This window comes from Adiantum capillus-veneris, chromosome 13, assembly GCF_014529385.1.
Source record: "Adiantum capillus-veneris isolate H3 chromosome 13, ASM1452938v2, whole genome shotgun sequence".
NCBI classification, from domain to species: Eukaryota; Viridiplantae; Streptophyta; class Polypodiopsida; order Polypodiales; family Pteridaceae; genus Adiantum; species Adiantum capillus-veneris.
The window spans coordinates 55,002,379-55,019,954 of NC_140943.1; the positions used below are offsets into that span (position 1 = coordinate 55,002,379).

Sequence of the window (17,576 nt, forward strand, 5' to 3'; positions counted from 1 at the left end):
TCTACGAGTGGCTTCATGTTCTCTTTTGGGAGTGCTGCTGTTACTTGGAGCAGCAAAAAGCAGCCTACGGTTGCTTTATCGAGCACAGAGGCCGAGTACAGAGGTGCAGCAGTTGCGGCGTGCGAGGTAGCTTGGCTACGCACATTACTTGAGGACATGGGAGTGCAGGTGGACCAACAGATTATCATTCATTGTGACAACCTCAGCAACATGCAGTTGGCTAGGAACCCAATGTTCCATGCCAGGACCAAACACATAGAGGTCCATTACCACTACGTTCGAGAGCGAGTGTTGGCGGGCGACATCGACTTGGTCTACGTCAGCACAGAGGAGCAGATAGCGGATATCTTTACCAAGGCCCTCGGAGCTGAGAAGCTTCGACGTTTCCGGACTATGCTTGGACTCTGTGACATGCAGAGCTCGAGGGGGAGTGTTGAGATGTCGAGCTCTACACCTTGAGCTGGCATCCACTACGGGTCTTGGCCGCTTACGGCATTTACTCACTGGCGCGTTAGGTGACCGACATGGAGGATCTTTGCCAGTGATTCTACAGCTGGACTACACTTATAGTGCGAGCCTAGTACGCTTCTAGCGAGTTCACACATAGTGACCGCATGTACATATGTGCTACTTTTCAGCTTTAGCACTTAGTCATTTTGTACTCTCTTTTCTGAGAAGAAGAAGAAGAAGCTTTCCATCTCTGTGTGCTTTGTGCTTGTCTTGTGTAGCTCTCTTGCATCCTCATTCTTTACAGATAGTGTTACCCATTTCCTTAGCACCTATATACATATCTTTTTCCCTGAACATAAAAGAGATTCTCCTTTTAGGGAATTTAACATTGGCAGCCAGGCGATCAAACCATGGTGCCCCTAGGATTACATCCTCATGCTTGAGAGGAGAGATAAGGAAGTCCTCTTTGTCCACATAGCTTTGGACATGAAGCCTCAATTTCCCGATTAAGGGAGTGACTGAAGCTTCTTGCCCCTTGAAAGCACTGTCTGCGGGTAGCACATCTCCCATCTCATAGGCTTGTATGCCTAGCTTGGTGGCCAACTCTATAGATATAAAATTGTGAGTAGAACCAGGGTCAAAGAGAATAAAAGCATCATGTTCTCTTACCTTTCCCCAAGCATGGGATAGAGGAGATCCTTTGTGGTGAGTTTGGTGAATCTCCTCCTCTTGGATTTCAACCAAGGTAGCTCTAGGAGGATCTTGGAAGTTGTTCTTTTGGGGACAAGCGCGGTACGCATGCCCTTGTTCGCCGCACTTGAAACACCGGTTATCCTTGCGATAACGCTCAAGCTCTTCAGGAGAGAGATTGTTTTTACCTTTATAAACTCCTTTCTCTTTAGCTTTGTTGGAGTTGCCCTTACGAGACTTTTGGACATTGTCCTTCCCCTTAGGCTCGTTGGAACCCTTGTTTTCCATGGGCTTATTATTTCTTTTAGCCCCCGTTTGGAAATTGATTCGAGAGGCCACCATAGTATGGTGTATTACGGCCGATATGGTACGTGGCCTTTGGGAGTTGACATACTCCACCATTTCTTCGGTTAAGCCCGCACAAAATTGTTCCAACTTTTTGAAGACAGTGGCTTTGAGTTGTAGGTCCCAAAACTTGTCTACATATTTGTGAATGGATTCATAGGGAGAGAGATTTAAGCTTAGCCATTCGGTGAGTACTTTGCCTTTGGCATCGGTGGCCAAAAACTACTTCATAATGGAAGCTCTTAAAGCTTTCCATGTTCGTGGAGCTTCACTGTTGGCTCGTAGGCTAGACCACCATTGCCTGGCGGACTTTTGAAAGTGCATAGCTACATGGCGTAGCTTAGAGGACTCCGTGAAGCCCTCATCTCCGAACGCCGCATTAAATTGTTGGATAAAGGCCAAGACTTTGTCCGTAGCACCAAAGGTGCCATCATAGGTAAGGAAAGAGATGCTCTTCCATCCCTCTTTGAAGTTGTTGAGCTTGGACGACCTCTTCCATGCAGCATAGGATTTCCTATGGCCGCTTCTTTTTGTTGGTTCAAAGGTTGCACCATCACTTTCTTTAGAAGGTGAAGAATTTCAGGAAGGTGGAGAAGAGGGTGACCTCTTTCTCTCCTTTTTCTTGTCTTGATCTTCGTCGTCTTCACCATCACTTTCATAAGAGGAAGAGGATCGAGGGAGGCTCTTGTTTTGATGCTTGCTTTGGAGGAGGTGGGGGAGGATCGTCCACTAACTTGCCAGTGTTGGATAAAGGCGGCATGCCTCACCGTGCTTTGCCCGTGTCCGCCGGCCAGTGCCCGACCACCGAATTTATCTCCTTATTCTTTATACATACAAAGAATAAGGAGCTCTCACTCATTCTCATATTGTGCTCATACAGTGAGATTTGGGAGCTTCACCTACATCCTGTGTACTCTCTCTCTCTCTCTCTCTCTCTCTTTCTCTCTCTCTCTCTCTCTCTCTCTCTCTCTCTCTCTCTCTCTCTCTCTCTCTCTCTCTTCCCTTCTCACTCTCCATACACGCACCGCATTCGCGCACTCACAATTGGTATCAGAGCTTTGGCGACGCACGTGCGATGGCTTCCCGGCGAGACGGAAGCGACGGAGCTCTCGGCTATGGCGGCTTGAGCTCGACGGAGGTGGATACGGCTCGACGATGTCAGATCTTAGATTAGGCATGTATATTCAGCTTGTATTTAGCTTGTGTAGCAAGCCATTGTTAATTGCAGAAAAAGAGCAGGAACAAGAAGTGTTGCAGCTCGTTTTTTGTGTTTTTTGGCTCTCGAAACAATGTTTTTTGCATATCTCCGTCACACGGAGTCGGATGGATATGATCCAGGAGTCTAAGTTAGGGTTTTGACACAATCCAAATGTAATGGTGATTTTCATTTTCTGAAATTCTATTTTGAATTACAGTAGGTGCAAAAACAACAAGTTTATGCTGCGTTTTTGGACCGAAAATGGAGGTTTTTGGCATATCTCTCACACCCGGACTCGGATACACGTGATCCAGGAGTCTACCCTGAGGTTTTGGCACGTTCTAAATGTGATGGATATATTAGAGTTTTGAAATTTTGAGCGCTAAATTGATTGCAGCAGCCTATCAAAAATATCGACATTTAGTTTTTATTTGAACCATAATATTGATGTAAACTAATGTAAGTAATGCTTAATATGCAGGTAAACATCATAAGACATCGAGTGTCAAGGGAGGTGGTGAAGTATTGGAAACACAACGATGAATACAATACCTACATGTGGATGCTCGAACAAGGCCACATCAATCAAGCACAACCCAATGCTCTCATCGATACCTTGACCACTACACAAGTACGAAGTCAACCTAACTAATTTTGTTATTTACTAATTAATTATGTGGTTTACTTTGTTATTTGTGTAGACTCGAAGAGGTGGCACTAACGAGGGCGAGGACGACGAGGGTGGCCAGGGTGACGATGAGGGTTACTAACTTATACTAATAGTACAATCCCCTCACATTTTGAACGCCCGGCCAAGATCTCTTGTACAACATAATCCCCTCACATTTTGAACGCCCGACCAAGAGCCCTTGTAAATATTTCACTTTTATTTTGGATGCCCGACTAAAAGGCCTTGTATACATTTTGCAAACTCTTTATAAAAGAAGTTTGTCAATAAATTGTTTTTAAGTTTCTTATGTTTCAAAAGTTGTATGATATTGTGAATTTTTAAATAATAAATAAATGTGATATGTATATTGTAAAAATAAATAAATTCAAGGATCTTTGGATGATTCAAAGTCTTCACATATGGGAACTTGAATCATCCAAGATCCTTGGATTTTTTTATAAATACATTGCATGGAGGGTATAATCGCGGCTATCACAGTGGCTATCAACGTGACAATCTGCGTGGCAATTAATAAATGCATAGCTACGCTTATACCCTTGAGGATTACTGTGAGATGACGGTCGTGCTACATGGGTTAACATGTGTGCTGATACCCGTGTGCCCAATCCTTTCTCTCTTCAAAAACGCTTGTTGATGCGCGGCTATTCTAGAGACATTCAACCCCCTTTCTTATAGTGATAGTCAAAAGGGAGGATTGGGTACTAGAAAAAATTTGCAACGTTGGAGGTTTTTGCAACAGTTTATAGAAGCATTGGTAAACAAAGAAACTCCAATGTTGGAGTGTGAAAAATGGAAGCCTTAGGTTTTTGTAGTGCTACATCACATGACTAGTGTTGGAAAATTGAAAAAATTAGATCTTTCTTTCGATGATTACATATTAGCAATTCGATCAAAAATAGTAACGCCGACCGTGCTAATGAGACGAAGAACAAGAGACATTTTTACAAACAATTTCAATCCAAAAATTTCAGAATTATGGAATGCTAACACCGACATCCAATACATAGTGAACGCATATGGTGTTGCTGCATACTGCTCATCATACATAACAAAAATGGATAGCACATTGATAACAGCTATTAAAGCTGAAATCGATATTTGTATCGCAAATAATTCCAACACTGTTGAAAGATTACGGTGCATTGGAAATACGATTTTAAATATGCAACAATTGAGTGCACAATAAGCTGCTTATATTGTTTTGTCTTCACCTTTGCACAGTTCTACCAGAGAATTTATTTTCATCAACACAAATCCTCCAGACCAACGTTAACTCATTTTAAAAAGAAAAGCAACACTAAAACAATTAGATCCAGACAGCAAGGACATATTTTTCGAAAACATCGTCGATAAATACAGCAAAAGACCAACGTACTTGCATAATATTTGCCTGGCAGAACTTTGCTCGTGCTACAAGCATTATGGACCCAAAATTGTTTCATTGAAAGATAACCGAATCATTCGTTATGTTCGATATGACAAGCATATTTACCTTGGAACAATGCTTGTTATATTTACCTTGGAACAATGACGAGAATTAGCACCTTCATTGCTCTGGAACATGCGAAGATATATATTAACGTCATCTAGATCTTGTATCCTACAACGAGAAAAAATTCAACAAAGATATTATAGACAAAAATAGTATCTCACAAATTGCAACAACATCGACATCATGCTCCTTTGCTTCTTCACTCAAAAATATGCACGACAACATCGCTTTGAATCTTCCAGACTTGAACACTACCAACAATAGAAAACTAGCAATAACAAAGCTGATTGCAATTTCAAATAAACAATTGAACGAAGGCTTACAAATGCTAAATACCCAGCAACGTCTTTTGTTTGATGATATCATGCTGAGAAAATGAACAAATCCAAACAAAGCAATACACCTGTTTCTTACCAGAGGTGCTGGAACTGGTAAAACATTTTTACTGTTGCTATTGGTTCAAGGCTTGTTGCGGCACTACAATTTTAAATTGCCTACAATTATTGAATCTACTAAAATTTTATTGATGGCGTATACTAGAAAAGCAACATTCAATATTGGTGAAACCACAATACATTCTGCTCTCTGTCTCCCACTGATAGCGAGTGACCAAACCTTGTTGAGCGTGAAAAAAATAGATGAACTCTCTTCATAGTATGCGAATTTACAATTAGTGGTTATTGATGAGATCTCCCTCGTTGGACGAAATCTATTCGAATAAGCTGATGCACAACTTCGTGCTATAAAAAGAATACATGATAAACCATTTGCAGGCATAGACGTTATCCTATGTGGAGATCTTTGTCAAGCAAGTCCTGTTCGTGATAACTGGATCTTCTCATACCACAAAAACATACTCGACACATTGCTTGTTTCATTGTGGCACTCACATATCAAACAATACAAACTAACACAACCAATGCGACAAGAAAATATAAGATTCATTAAAATTTTAAATCGAATATGTAAAAGTGAACACACAGAGGAAGATATTAGACACTTGAACGATTCTTATTGCCGTGAACCACCTTCATTGAGTAACTATTCTTATTTGTTTTACGATAATAAAAGCAAAGACGCGTATAACAACTACATATTTGAAGCCACACCAGGAATGCCAGATATATTTGAAGCTACTGACAGAAAGTCGAAAAGTTACCAAAAATATGTAAAGATTCCAGAAGATTCAAAACAATGTGGAGGGTTGCAAAAAACCTTGCATTTGAAACCAAACTTAGTCGTAGAACTGTGCGCCGGAAACTTAAACATTACATATGGGCTTGTAAATGGAGCCAATGGACTTCACAAGAGCCATTCATAGACATCGAACAAAAAAATAATTTGGATTGAGTTTTACAACGTCAGAGTAGGTCAACGTACAAGATTTGAGAACCAACATCTCTTCAAAGAATTTATATCGAGAAAATGGACTCCCATAATTAGAAAAATCACAAGAGAGTTCCAAGTCGAAAAAAATATGTTGAATGTCGTATCAAGAACACAATATCCTGTCCAACATTTATCAGCTCGAACTATTCATAGATCTCAAGGATTGACACTTCACACATTGGTCTTCGACCCTTCAAAAATAAAAAGCCATGGACTGATATATACAGCGTTGTCACGCATTAAAAATCCTCAAAACCTGTTTCTCCTCTCTAGAATCGACTCGAAGCAAATAAAAACAGATAAGATAGTGTTATAAGAAATAGAACACCAGAAACAAGAAGCAACATGGAAAATCGTAAATAGAAACTTGAGAGACTTCGCAAAGAACAATATCATTATTCAATCTATAAACACAGTGTCCGTATCTGCGCATTACTCTGACATAATAAAAGACATGAGCCTTATGTCATGAGACATTCTGTGCATCCAAGAAACACACACAGAAAAACCAAGAAACGCATTTTTTGAATTTGAATATATATCCTCTGAAGGACCATCAGGTGTTCTTATGCTGCACAGGAGTATGTCCCTACGGTTTTTAGAAAAGAAAAGAAGTACGAATCTTTGGAGATTCCTTATTAATAAAGAAGGAAAGATCGAGTCGACCTTGCAGAGGGAAGTGAACCGGGGGGGGGGGGGGGGGGGGGGGTGTCGTCGTCATTGCAGGATGCAATGTGTTGGCCTCCATCAAGACACTTGCCTCCATCATCGCGCTGCAGAAGGTCCTGCAAATGACGGACGAGAATCCCTTTTTTTTAATTGCAAGCGAGAGATTGGGAGCACCTTGAGGCATTGCTGTGGGGGTTAAGGGAGGAGGCTTGAAGCGCACTATGTCTGAAATTCGATTATTTTCGCACGCAATCAAAGTTTTATTGAATGTGGTAGGAATTGTGAATCCTCAGTGAAGGTATTCGGGAAGATTTCCATGAACAGAATTAGAAACCTACGAGTAGGAGTAAGTATCGCTTTGTTGACACAAATATATTAATAACAGATGGAATCAAAATTGTTTCATGGAGCATGTCTATTGTAAGCAACAAAAAATTAAACATCGTTTCATTATACAGACATCCTCCATTGAAAATCTCATCCCTTTACGAAGCATTGAAGAAAATTTTGCACGCATTGGATATGACCACGGAAACCATTATTGCAAGAGATTTGAATATAGATGCAAACAGTAGCAATAATTGTTATATCTCTCTACAACATTACATTGCACTGTATGGATTCAGAAAAATAATCAAAGAACCAACAACAATAAATTACTCAACATTGGATCACATTTGGCTCAACTCAAGAGCAAACAAATTCTCATGCGAGACAAACTATAATTATTGTTCTGATCATTCCATTACTTACATTATCTTGCCACTGACACATGGCAGGCCCTTGTGAAGTTTAGCTTCACTTCTCGCCTTGTTCCAAATTGACTAGACATACTCGCTAGAGCACCTCCGGGGTAGGAAGTTAAAAAAAATCATTAGTTTGTTTGGAGATTCCAATGGCCCGTACGTGCCCCCTTTCCTCACTACCCCTTTTGTAGCGTAAAACACCTTCCTCAATAACCTTGATATGGACCTTGTTCTTTCACTAACGCCTCTTGCATCGTCTAATGCCTTCTACAATACACTTGTTGTCACCCCCTCCTCGAAAGTGCCACCCGTTGCTCCCCTTCCTTCGTACCCTTCCCATCACCTCCAGGCCTTTCCCCCACACCCCCACAAGAGTGAGAAGAGGCGGCAGGGCAAGGTGGGCCAACACAGGTGTGGCATGGCATGGTGGCGAAGGAGAGAGAGAGAGAGAGAGAGAGAGAGAGAGAGAGAGAGAGAGAGAGAGAGAGAGAGAGAGAGAGAGAGATCAATGTCTCATACTGGGAAGATACAAGCATGCCTTCCACGTTGTCGGGGGATCTAGGTTTGCGAGGTGAGACAAGTCAGCATTTGGCTTCTTGCTGTGGGAAAAGAGAGAGGAAGAAGATGCAAAATACCACACAATAAACTAATAGCCACTTTGTCAAATAAAACGAAGCATAAAATACTTGAAATTGATAGCATAGATGAGATTTGATGCTTGGTTGCCAAGGCGGGCCGTTAACGACACAATTAGTTAAATTAAATGAATTTTAAGGAGTTTAAGCTCCTTTCAAAATGTCAAAACAAGCTTATCAATAGGATTAGCAGAACATTAGCGGGTGATGATGGACAGAGCGGTGGAAAACCCCGTCGTTTTGAGCTCTCTCTGCCAAAACTTTGAAATGTCTCTCCTCTTTCCTTGCTTATTCCCATTGATGTAGAGTGTGTAAGAGATATGGGAGGTTAAGGATGAATGAAAGAGACAAATCAAAAACTTAGGATATCTGTCTACTGTGGAGCTTAAGCTCCTTACAAGCGCATAATAGAGGTTAGAAGTTTTGATTATGAGGGAGATCAGCTAGGGCGGTGTGGAAAACTCAGAGAGCATAGGAAGTGAACTCTAAGAGATGCAACTCTAACTCTACAAGCGAATCAAACGCATTACCGCCAAGTAATCTGCCTATGTCCTCCTACACAGCTCTTCAGACATCACGCCCGTTTACCCTGCAAATCATATCAAAATCGCACGAAACTTGAAGGGAAGCTACAGGGGACTATCAGGAACATATCCTATCACTGTCACAACATTATGGAGAGGTACAACGATCGTGATCGTTCGTCCCAAAGTCAGCAAAAACAGCGAACAGGTGATCCTAATGGGTCGTTTTAGGGTCCCTAAAGCCCCTCTTAGGGTCAAAACAACATAAAACACGCATATAGACACTCAAAACAGCGATTTAAGGCCTCAAACTCGTAGTTGAATACCTACACCGAATGTTGAATGATTACACTTGAATGAAAGAGCAAGAGGAGAGGAACACAATGCAATAATCAAATCTGAATTTGGATTACCGTAGCCGCAATGGCGAAGATTACAAGTTTGAACAAGAAGGAGCTCTCAAACGTACACTGTCTTCTCAGTTCTCCATTAAAAGATAAGCTCCCAAACTTCTAACTGGCTCTCTAATATACAATTGCTCCCATAAGAATAATCATATATCCTTTGACAAATTCCCGGCTTAGAGATGCTTCTTTACAAAAGAATTTTACAATGGTTTCTCAGAAAATTATGGTCCTTCTGGCAACGGCCGTTTGTTGCTTCGTCCGCCGCCAAACATGGCCGGGCAAGTCAATTTTTTTTTTCACTCTTTTAGAATAACCGTGGGTTCCTCTTTTGGGAATCTTTCTGGGGACTCTGGTCCCTATGACCACTCCCCTCCTTGTCCTCCTCCTCATTTGGTCCCTATGGATCCCCAAATAGCGTCATTCTTGCGCATGCGGCAAGAGTATGAGCAAGCTTTGCAAGGGATCTTCTCTTCATATGCGCCAAATCCACTGTCCCAGTATGGGATTTCTCCCTCACCCTTATCCATGCCCTCGTAGGTCCCCACTACCTTCCCTTCACCCTTTCCCTCGGCACCTCCCACTACATTTCCTTCACCCTATCCCTCGGTCCCTGTTACTACATTTCCTTCACCATTTCCCTCGGAACCCTCTTCTACGATTCCCTCGCATCAACCCTCCCCGCTTGGACCATCAGGCCATCCTAGCCCTCGTGGTCGTCGATCTTCTTTAGGGTAGAGTGAGCGACGTAGTTCACGTGGCTCTAGGGGCTGACGAGAGTCCACTGACAACCAGCAAAGACGGGGATCGAGGGAGGCTCTTGTTGTGATGCTTGCTTTGGAGGAGGTGGGGGAGGATCGTCCACTAACTTGCCAGTGTTGGATAAAGGCGGTGTGCCTCACCGTGCTTTGCCCGTGTCCGCCGACCAGTGCCCGACCACCTAATTTATCTCCTTATTCTTTATACATACCAAGAATAAGGAGCTCTCACTCATTCTCATATTGTGCTCATACAGTGAGATTTGGGAGCTTCACCTACATCCTGTGTACTCTCTCTCTCTCTCTCTCTCTCTCTCTCTCTCTCTCTCTCTCTCTCTCTCTCTCTCTCTCTCTCTCTCTCTCTCTCTCTCTCCATACACGCACCGCATTCGCGCACTCACAATTGGTATCAGAGCTTTGGCGACGCACGTGCGATGGCTTCCCAGCGAGACGGAAGCGACGGAGCTCTCGGCTATGGCGGCTTGAGCTCGGCGGAGGTGGATACGGCTCAACGAAGTCAGATCTCAGATTAGGCATGTATATTCAGCTTGTGTAGCAAGCCATTGTTAATTGCAGAAAAAGAGCAGGAACAAGAAGTGTTGCAGCTCGTTTTTTGTGTTTTTTGGCTCTCGAAACAATGTTTTTTGCATATCTCTGTCTCACGGAGTCGGATGGATATGATCCAGGAGTCTAAGTTGGGGTTTTGACACAATCCAAACGTAATGGTGATTTTCATTTTCTGAAATTCTATTTTGAATTACAGTAGGTGCAACAACAACAAGTTTATGCTGCGTTTTTGGACTGAAAATGGAGGTTTTTGGCATATCTCTCACACTCGGACTCGGATACACGTGATCCAGGAGTCTACCCTGAGGTTTTGGCACGTTCTAAACGTGCTGGCTATATCAGAGTTTTGAAATTTTGAGCGCTAAATTTTTTGCAGCAGCCTATCAAGAATCTAGACATTTAGTTTTTATTTGAACAATAATATTGATGTAAACTAATGTAGATAATGCTTAATATGCAGGTAAACATCATAGGACATCGAGTGTCAAGGGAGGTGGTGAAGTATTGGAAACACAACGATGAATACAATACCTACATGTGGATGCTCAAACAAGGCCACATCAAACAAGCACAACCCAATGCTCTCATCGATACCTTGACCACTACACAAGTACGAAGTCAACCTAACTAATTTTGTTATTTACTAATTATGTGGTTTACTTTGTTATTTGTGTAGACTCGAAGAGGTGGAACTAACGAGGGCGAGGACGACGAGGGTGGCCAGGGTGACGATGAGGGTTACTAACTTATACTAACAGTACAATCCCCTCACATTTTGAACGCCTGGCCAAGATCTCTTGTACAACATAATCCCCTCACATTTTGAACGCCCGACCAAGAGCCCTTGTAAATATTTCACTTTTATTTTGGATGCCCGGCTAAAAGGCCTTGTATACATTTTGCAAACTCTTTATAAAAGAAGTTTTTCAATAAACTGTTTTTAAGTTTCTTATGTTTCAAAAGTTGTATGATATTGTGAATTTTTAAATAATAAATAAATGTGATATCTATATTGTAAAAATAAATAAATTCAAGGATCTTTGGATGATTCAAAGTCTTCACATATGGGAACTTGAATCATCCAAGATCCTTGGATTTTTTTATAAATAAATTGCATGGAGGGTATAATCGCGGCTATCACAGTGGCTATCAACGTGACAATCTGCGTGGCAATTAATAAATGCATAGCTACGCTTATACCCTTGAGGATTACTGTGAGATGACGGCTGTGCTATAGGGGTTAACATGTGTGCTGATACCCGTGTGCCCAATCCTTTCTCTCTCCAAAAACGCTTGTTGATGCGCGGCTATTCTAGAGACATTCAACCCCCTTTCTTATAGTGATAGTCAAAAGGGAGGATTGGGTACTAGAAAAAATTTGCAACGTTGGAGGTTTTTGCAACAGTTTATAGAAGCATTGGTAAACAAAGAAACTCAATTGTTGGAGTGTGAAAAATGGAAGCCTTAGGTTTTTGTAGTGCTACATCACATGAGTAGTGTTGGAAAATTGAAAAGCAAATCTGTAATGCTACAAAGAGCAAGACAAAGTGACGGTGTGTATGCACACATATACATACACATACACTCCAACATTGGGTTTTGAGAAATCCGGCATTTTCGAGCACGAAAGACAATTCTGTATGGCGGTTGAAGTCGACATGGATACCCAATTTTCTCGACATTGACAACCCATTTTTCTGGCTTGTGGCATTGGCTTCTCCTCCAACATTGACATGCAAGGGTGAGGTGCTACTTCCATAGATGAAGTGGCACATGACATTGACATGCAAGGGTGAGGTGCCACTTCCATAGATGAAGTGGCACATGACATTGGCATCGGTGTTGGCATCAACTACATATTTTCACATGCTCTATGGCATTGTAGAGAGCGAGACAAAGAGACAGTTTGTTGACCGTGAGAGGCAGGTTACAGATTGTCATTAGCAACAGTTGTATGTATTTCTTAGAGCATTGTTTTAGATTGCCATATGTGTTTGGCCATCATGTATGTTCTTTGTGGTATTGCCTATACATATCTATTGACACTTTGTAATGGAAATGGCCTATGAACTTTGAGAGTAGCAGAATTAGGGAATTAGATAAAGCACTTTTGTGAGCATAGCGGGTGAACTTAATTGATGGTAGCAACATAAACATGGTATTTAGTTAACTTGGCATGAACAATACTTTTGCAAGAGATACTTGGTACAATACAATCTTTGTGTTCCTTGTGACCTAGGTGATGCAATGAAGAGCGGGAAATGAGGATAGGGAAGAGGAAGAAGAAACATTCATAGGAGAAAGAAATAGTTCGTCACTTATCATCACTCTTCTTGCTAGCATACATAATAGCATAGTAATGAAGATGGAGAAGATGGCAAGCTTAAGTATTGAAGCATGGCTCTTGGTTGGATTTGCATTCCATAGCCAAGAGTGTTGGTGTAGGCTCTTACTTCTCACAAGCTTGGAGAAGGAGGTGGAGTTCCTCAACTTTCACCAAGTGAGAATGAATCCACAAATGAGTGTGTGTGGTGTATATCCCCCTAGCACCCCCCTTGCTTGCTTGGGCGCGTTGTGACTTTTCCACATGCTGCAAGCTCATTGGACCCCTCTCCCTCTAGCCAATCACATGCTGCATGCATTCAAGTACATGGGTAGTCTTTTGACATGTGTCCTCCTTACCCCTTAGAGAGAGAGAGAGAGAGCTTGAAAATATGTAGATATTTGTTGGATGGAACTAGAAGCTCATTGGACCCCTCTTTAGCCCAACCAATAGCAATCAAACACACCATGTGGTTAAGCATAGGGAGAGTCTGACATGTGTCCCATGTGCCCTTTGAAAAAGGAGTGCCCTTTGGGTGAATGTAAAGTTAAGTCAAAGATTCCCCTAAATTTTGGACTTTCATGCATAGGAAGCTTCTCAAGCTCCTTCCTCATTAAGTTGATAGGGTCTTTTTTTGATTCAAGCACCTTAACCCCGCATGTATGGGAAGCTTCTCAAGCACCTTCCTCATTAAGTTTGTAGGGTCTCTTTTTCACTCAAGCACCTTACGCCCCATGTATGGGAAGCTTCTCAAGCACCTTCCTCATTAAGTTTGTAGGGTCTCTTTTTGACTCAAGCACCTTACCCCCCCATTAAGTATGACAAGCACCTCAAGTACCTTAGTCATCACGCATGACAAGCACCTCAAGCACCTTAGTCATCAAGCACGACAAGCACCTCAAGCTTACGACGAGTTCCCACCTGCCTTAGGTCAAAGGACTTTGAACACTAACCATTGGAGGTCTTTAATGAAGCTAACCCTAAGGTCTTTTAAGCTCCATTAGATGCACATTGCTCTTTAATAAACTACCTCCTTTTGGACCCTTATTGAGATGTAACCATCTCTCCTCTTGGTCCCCTGCTGAGGTAAGTCTAGAAGCACTTATTGCACATTGCTCTTTGATAGAACATCTCCTTTTGGACCCCTATTGAGATGCAACCATATCTCCTTTTGGTCCCTGTTTTGATAGACCATCTCCTTTTGGACCCCTATTGAGATGCAACCATATCTCCTTTTGGTCCCGTGTTGAGATAGGTATAGAAGCACATGTCTCTATTCTAACTCTTGTTCTTGTTTATTCTCCCACATTAAATGATCAATTTAATATGAGAAAATCATTTGGTAAAGTTAGATATTATATTATGACACGCTTTCTCAAAAACAACCCTTGGATATAGATTTGCATACACAAGGACAATCATAGGTTCTTTTCACAAAGAAAATCTATGAGCATCTTTGATAGTACGTTTACATGCATTTTAATTCCGATGGGATTCTAGATGCATATGGTTGTGCTCTATTGAGAGCAGATACAGGTGCTTTTATGCGAAGTTGGCAACCTTTGATAGTTCTTCTGAGTAGTATATTCCATTTTATATCCTCTTATCAGTCTATTTACATTTTATCTGTTGATTTGCTGAGTTTTACTTGAGATTTTGATCTTCATATAGAGGATACTCTGTTTTATTCTCTATGAAATTTATCTCAATATACTGAATGAAATTTATATGAATACTCCTTATTCCTCAAAATCATGATAACAAGTTTCAAACAAGTAAACAAGATATCTAGCACAATGAAGCACACCATATGCTTTCTAAGAGGATGTAAATTGCAACTTTGTTAAAAGTGGCAAAATCATTTCTTTGCATAGTTCAGCTTCCAAGATCTTTACAAAGCATAGGGTTGAAGGTGTACTAGAATTTATGGCCCCAAGGATGTATTTAGTTCTTCTCAACCCATAAAGCCAACTTTATGGATGTATAAGAAGCTATCCAATTGTAACAAATCTTGATAGCTGCTTGTTTACCAAGAGATAAAAGATCCCAATTACCCAACCAAGTAGCTATCAAATCTTGATAGATGCTTGTTTAAGTCCAAGAGATAAATGGTTCCAATTACCCAACCAAGTGTCAAACAAGCAACTATCAAATCTTGATAGTTGCTTATTTAACAAGAGATAAAAGATTTCAATTACCCAACCATGTGTTAAAAGCCATCCTATTTGTCAAGATTTCAATTACCCAACCAAGTGTTAAAAGCCATCCTATTTGTCCAATACTTTGATTACATAGTTGGATAAGAAAACAGTGTAAAACTAGGTAATGCATCTCTCCATTATGTACTAGAATAATCATTTAGGTTATGAATTGTTGTTGTAGCACCCCCAATGTTTTGCCAAGACCCTTTGCACCCATGTCATAAGTGCTTACAACCCTTCAACTCATTCTCATGATGTACTGAAGAGTAAAGCACAACATTTAATGTTGCTGGCCGCGATACAAATTTGCAATTAATAATGTGAGCATGACCTAATGTACAAATTTTAAAGCATGAGTATCGAGAAGAGAAGACGACATTATAGAAGTAGAATAGAATAAGTAGTCCTTTATTTATAATTTCATTGGGGGATGCCTTAAATTTGTTAGGACGCATGGGACTACAAACACTAGATTACAAGTGTTCAATGTTGGTTGACTATCATATTATGTCGGGAGGTTGACTGTGTTGGGCCTTTTTATTCCTAACAATCATTTGGGGGGGTGTGCCGACGCACCAAGTGTCCTAGTAGGCCGAGTGTCCTAGTTGAGGGTGTTTTGGACGCTGGCGATGAGGCGGCGCACTTCATCATCATCAATGCCAAGAGTGGTCTCGAGCACCTCCTCGGGGAGAGGCGGATGGGAGGCGAAGAGGGCAACGGCGAGTTGGGAGGCACCAGGGTTTTGGCTATTGAGGGCGGCGATGGCAAGGGCAGGCTTGGATTTTTCTGGGTTGAATTGGAAGTGGACGAGGCCACGGGGAAATACGAAGAGATCACCAGCATAGATGGTTTGGTAGAAGAACTGGTTGGCGGTTGGTTGGGTGGAGGTGGAGACGAAGCCTACGAGCAGCGTGCCTTGGGCGAGGTAGAGGACTTCGGTAGCACGGGGGTGTACGTGCGGCGGGTTGATGCCGCGGGGCTTGTAGTCGATGCGGGCAATGGAGAGGCCTTGCGTGTTGAGGGCGCCGAAGTTGGCGGCGGTGACGAGGTTGACAGCGGAGCCGAGGTTTCCGGTGAAGTTGGTGGCGTTGCGGAGCAGGTGGGAGGCGAAGTCAGAGGATTGCACGGCAGCGGCAGGCTTGCAGGGCAGGCCGTTGATGTTGAGGGTGAGCTTGAGCTTCTGCAGCTCGTCGGGGCTGAGGGCCACGCAGAAGTCTTGCAAGGGGTCCTCGTCAGCAGCGCGAACAGTTGGAGGCAGGGGTGCGGCCAACCCTAGCAGCAGCAGCGCTAGCTGCAGGGCAGCCACAAGCTGCTTGGGCGACATTTATATTGTTAAAAGGAGTAGCTGCGGTGATGCAGAGGCGCGATCAGGGCTGGGCTAAGAGGCCGGACAGCTAATGACGTGATGAGGCACTTGATGAGCTCGTCTCCTTTTATGGGCGCTGCTCCGGGGACCTGCTTGTACTCGACGTTACCTGCTTGTTCCTTGTTGCATGTACTCGACGTTACCTGCTTGTTCCTTGTTGCTGATGCGCGCCTCGACGTCAACATTAACCCACGCGTTTAGCTAGTCACGACATTTTCAACAAAACAAATTACCTCCGGTTTCAAATTATCACATAACCCGTCACTCTCAAAGCAACACAAACTATTAACAAAGCTTCTATATAGTCTCGAAGGGTACCTAAGGATAGCTTCTGAGATTTGGCACGTTACCTGCTTGTTCCTTGTTGTTGATGTGCGCCTGGACGTCGTCAACATTTTGATTTTTTAACCACGTAAATTATGTTTAGATGATCAGGACGACCTTTTCATCGGTTTCAAATTATCATCCTTACATGTGACACGACAACACCCAAAAAGCGCTCCAAATGTCGCGACTCACAACCAAATAGTCCTTGACTAAAGGATAGCTTGGCATTGTTTTGGCTATAAATTGTATGGGCTGCTTCTAGTCCCCAAGGTTTCCTTCTCTCGGACGACATGCGGGCCAAGTGGTGTCAGAGGCAACTACGTCTGTAGTGAAGCTAGGCCTGGGGCATGGTAGCTGCATCTTTCATTTTGAGAATGGGGGATTCAAATCCAAGCATCACTTGACTTGCACAACACCGTCGCGACAAGATTGACAACGTCAAATAGTTATCCCATGGATTTCGTCCACTAATCAAGTTGATACATTTAGAAGGGGTAAGCCCCATAGAGAGATATAGAAGGAGAGAGGTGCTACCGAGTTTAAGAAATATATTGACAACGTCAAAAAATTATCCCATGGCTTTCGTCCACTAATCAAGCTGATACATTTAGAAGGGGCAAGCCCCATAAAGAGATAGAGAAGGGGAGAGGTGCTATTGAGTAACATGGCAATATAAGGGCCATCATTAATAGCATTCCGGTCATCTCAATGAGTAGTATCATTACCAAAAATGCTCGTGCTTGCTTACGTCATATCAATAATAAATGTAGTCTAACATTTATCGGGGCAAACTATGTGGTG

General features: G+C 42.2%; 1 protein-coding gene across 1 annotated transcript; it reads left to right on the forward strand.

The window, feature by feature from the left end:
• Positions 1 to 2,944: 2,944 nt before the first annotated feature.
• LOC147444029 (uncharacterized) lies at positions 2,945 to 16,358 on the forward strand. Its single transcript, XM_086528062.1, has 5 exons — positions 2,945 to 2,950; positions 3,165 to 3,314; positions 3,385 to 3,445; positions 4,346 to 4,511; positions 15,674 to 16,358. Exons 1-5 carry the CDS (start codon positions 2,945 to 2,947, stop codon positions 16,356 to 16,358), a joined length of 1,068 nt encoding a protein of 355 aa, XP_086384188.1.
• Positions 16,359 to 17,576: the final 1,218 nt, after the last annotated feature.

Coding starts and splice junctions, on each gene's coding strand:
- LOC147444029 (XM_086528062.1), top strand. Junction 3,315..3,384: donor ATACCTTGACCACTACACAA/GTACGAAGTCAA, acceptor TTATTTGTGTAG/ACTCGAAGAGGTGGCACTAA. Junction 3,446..4,345: donor TGGCCAGGGTGACGATGAGG/GTTACTAACTTA, acceptor CAAAAATTTCAG/AATTATGGAATGCTAACACC.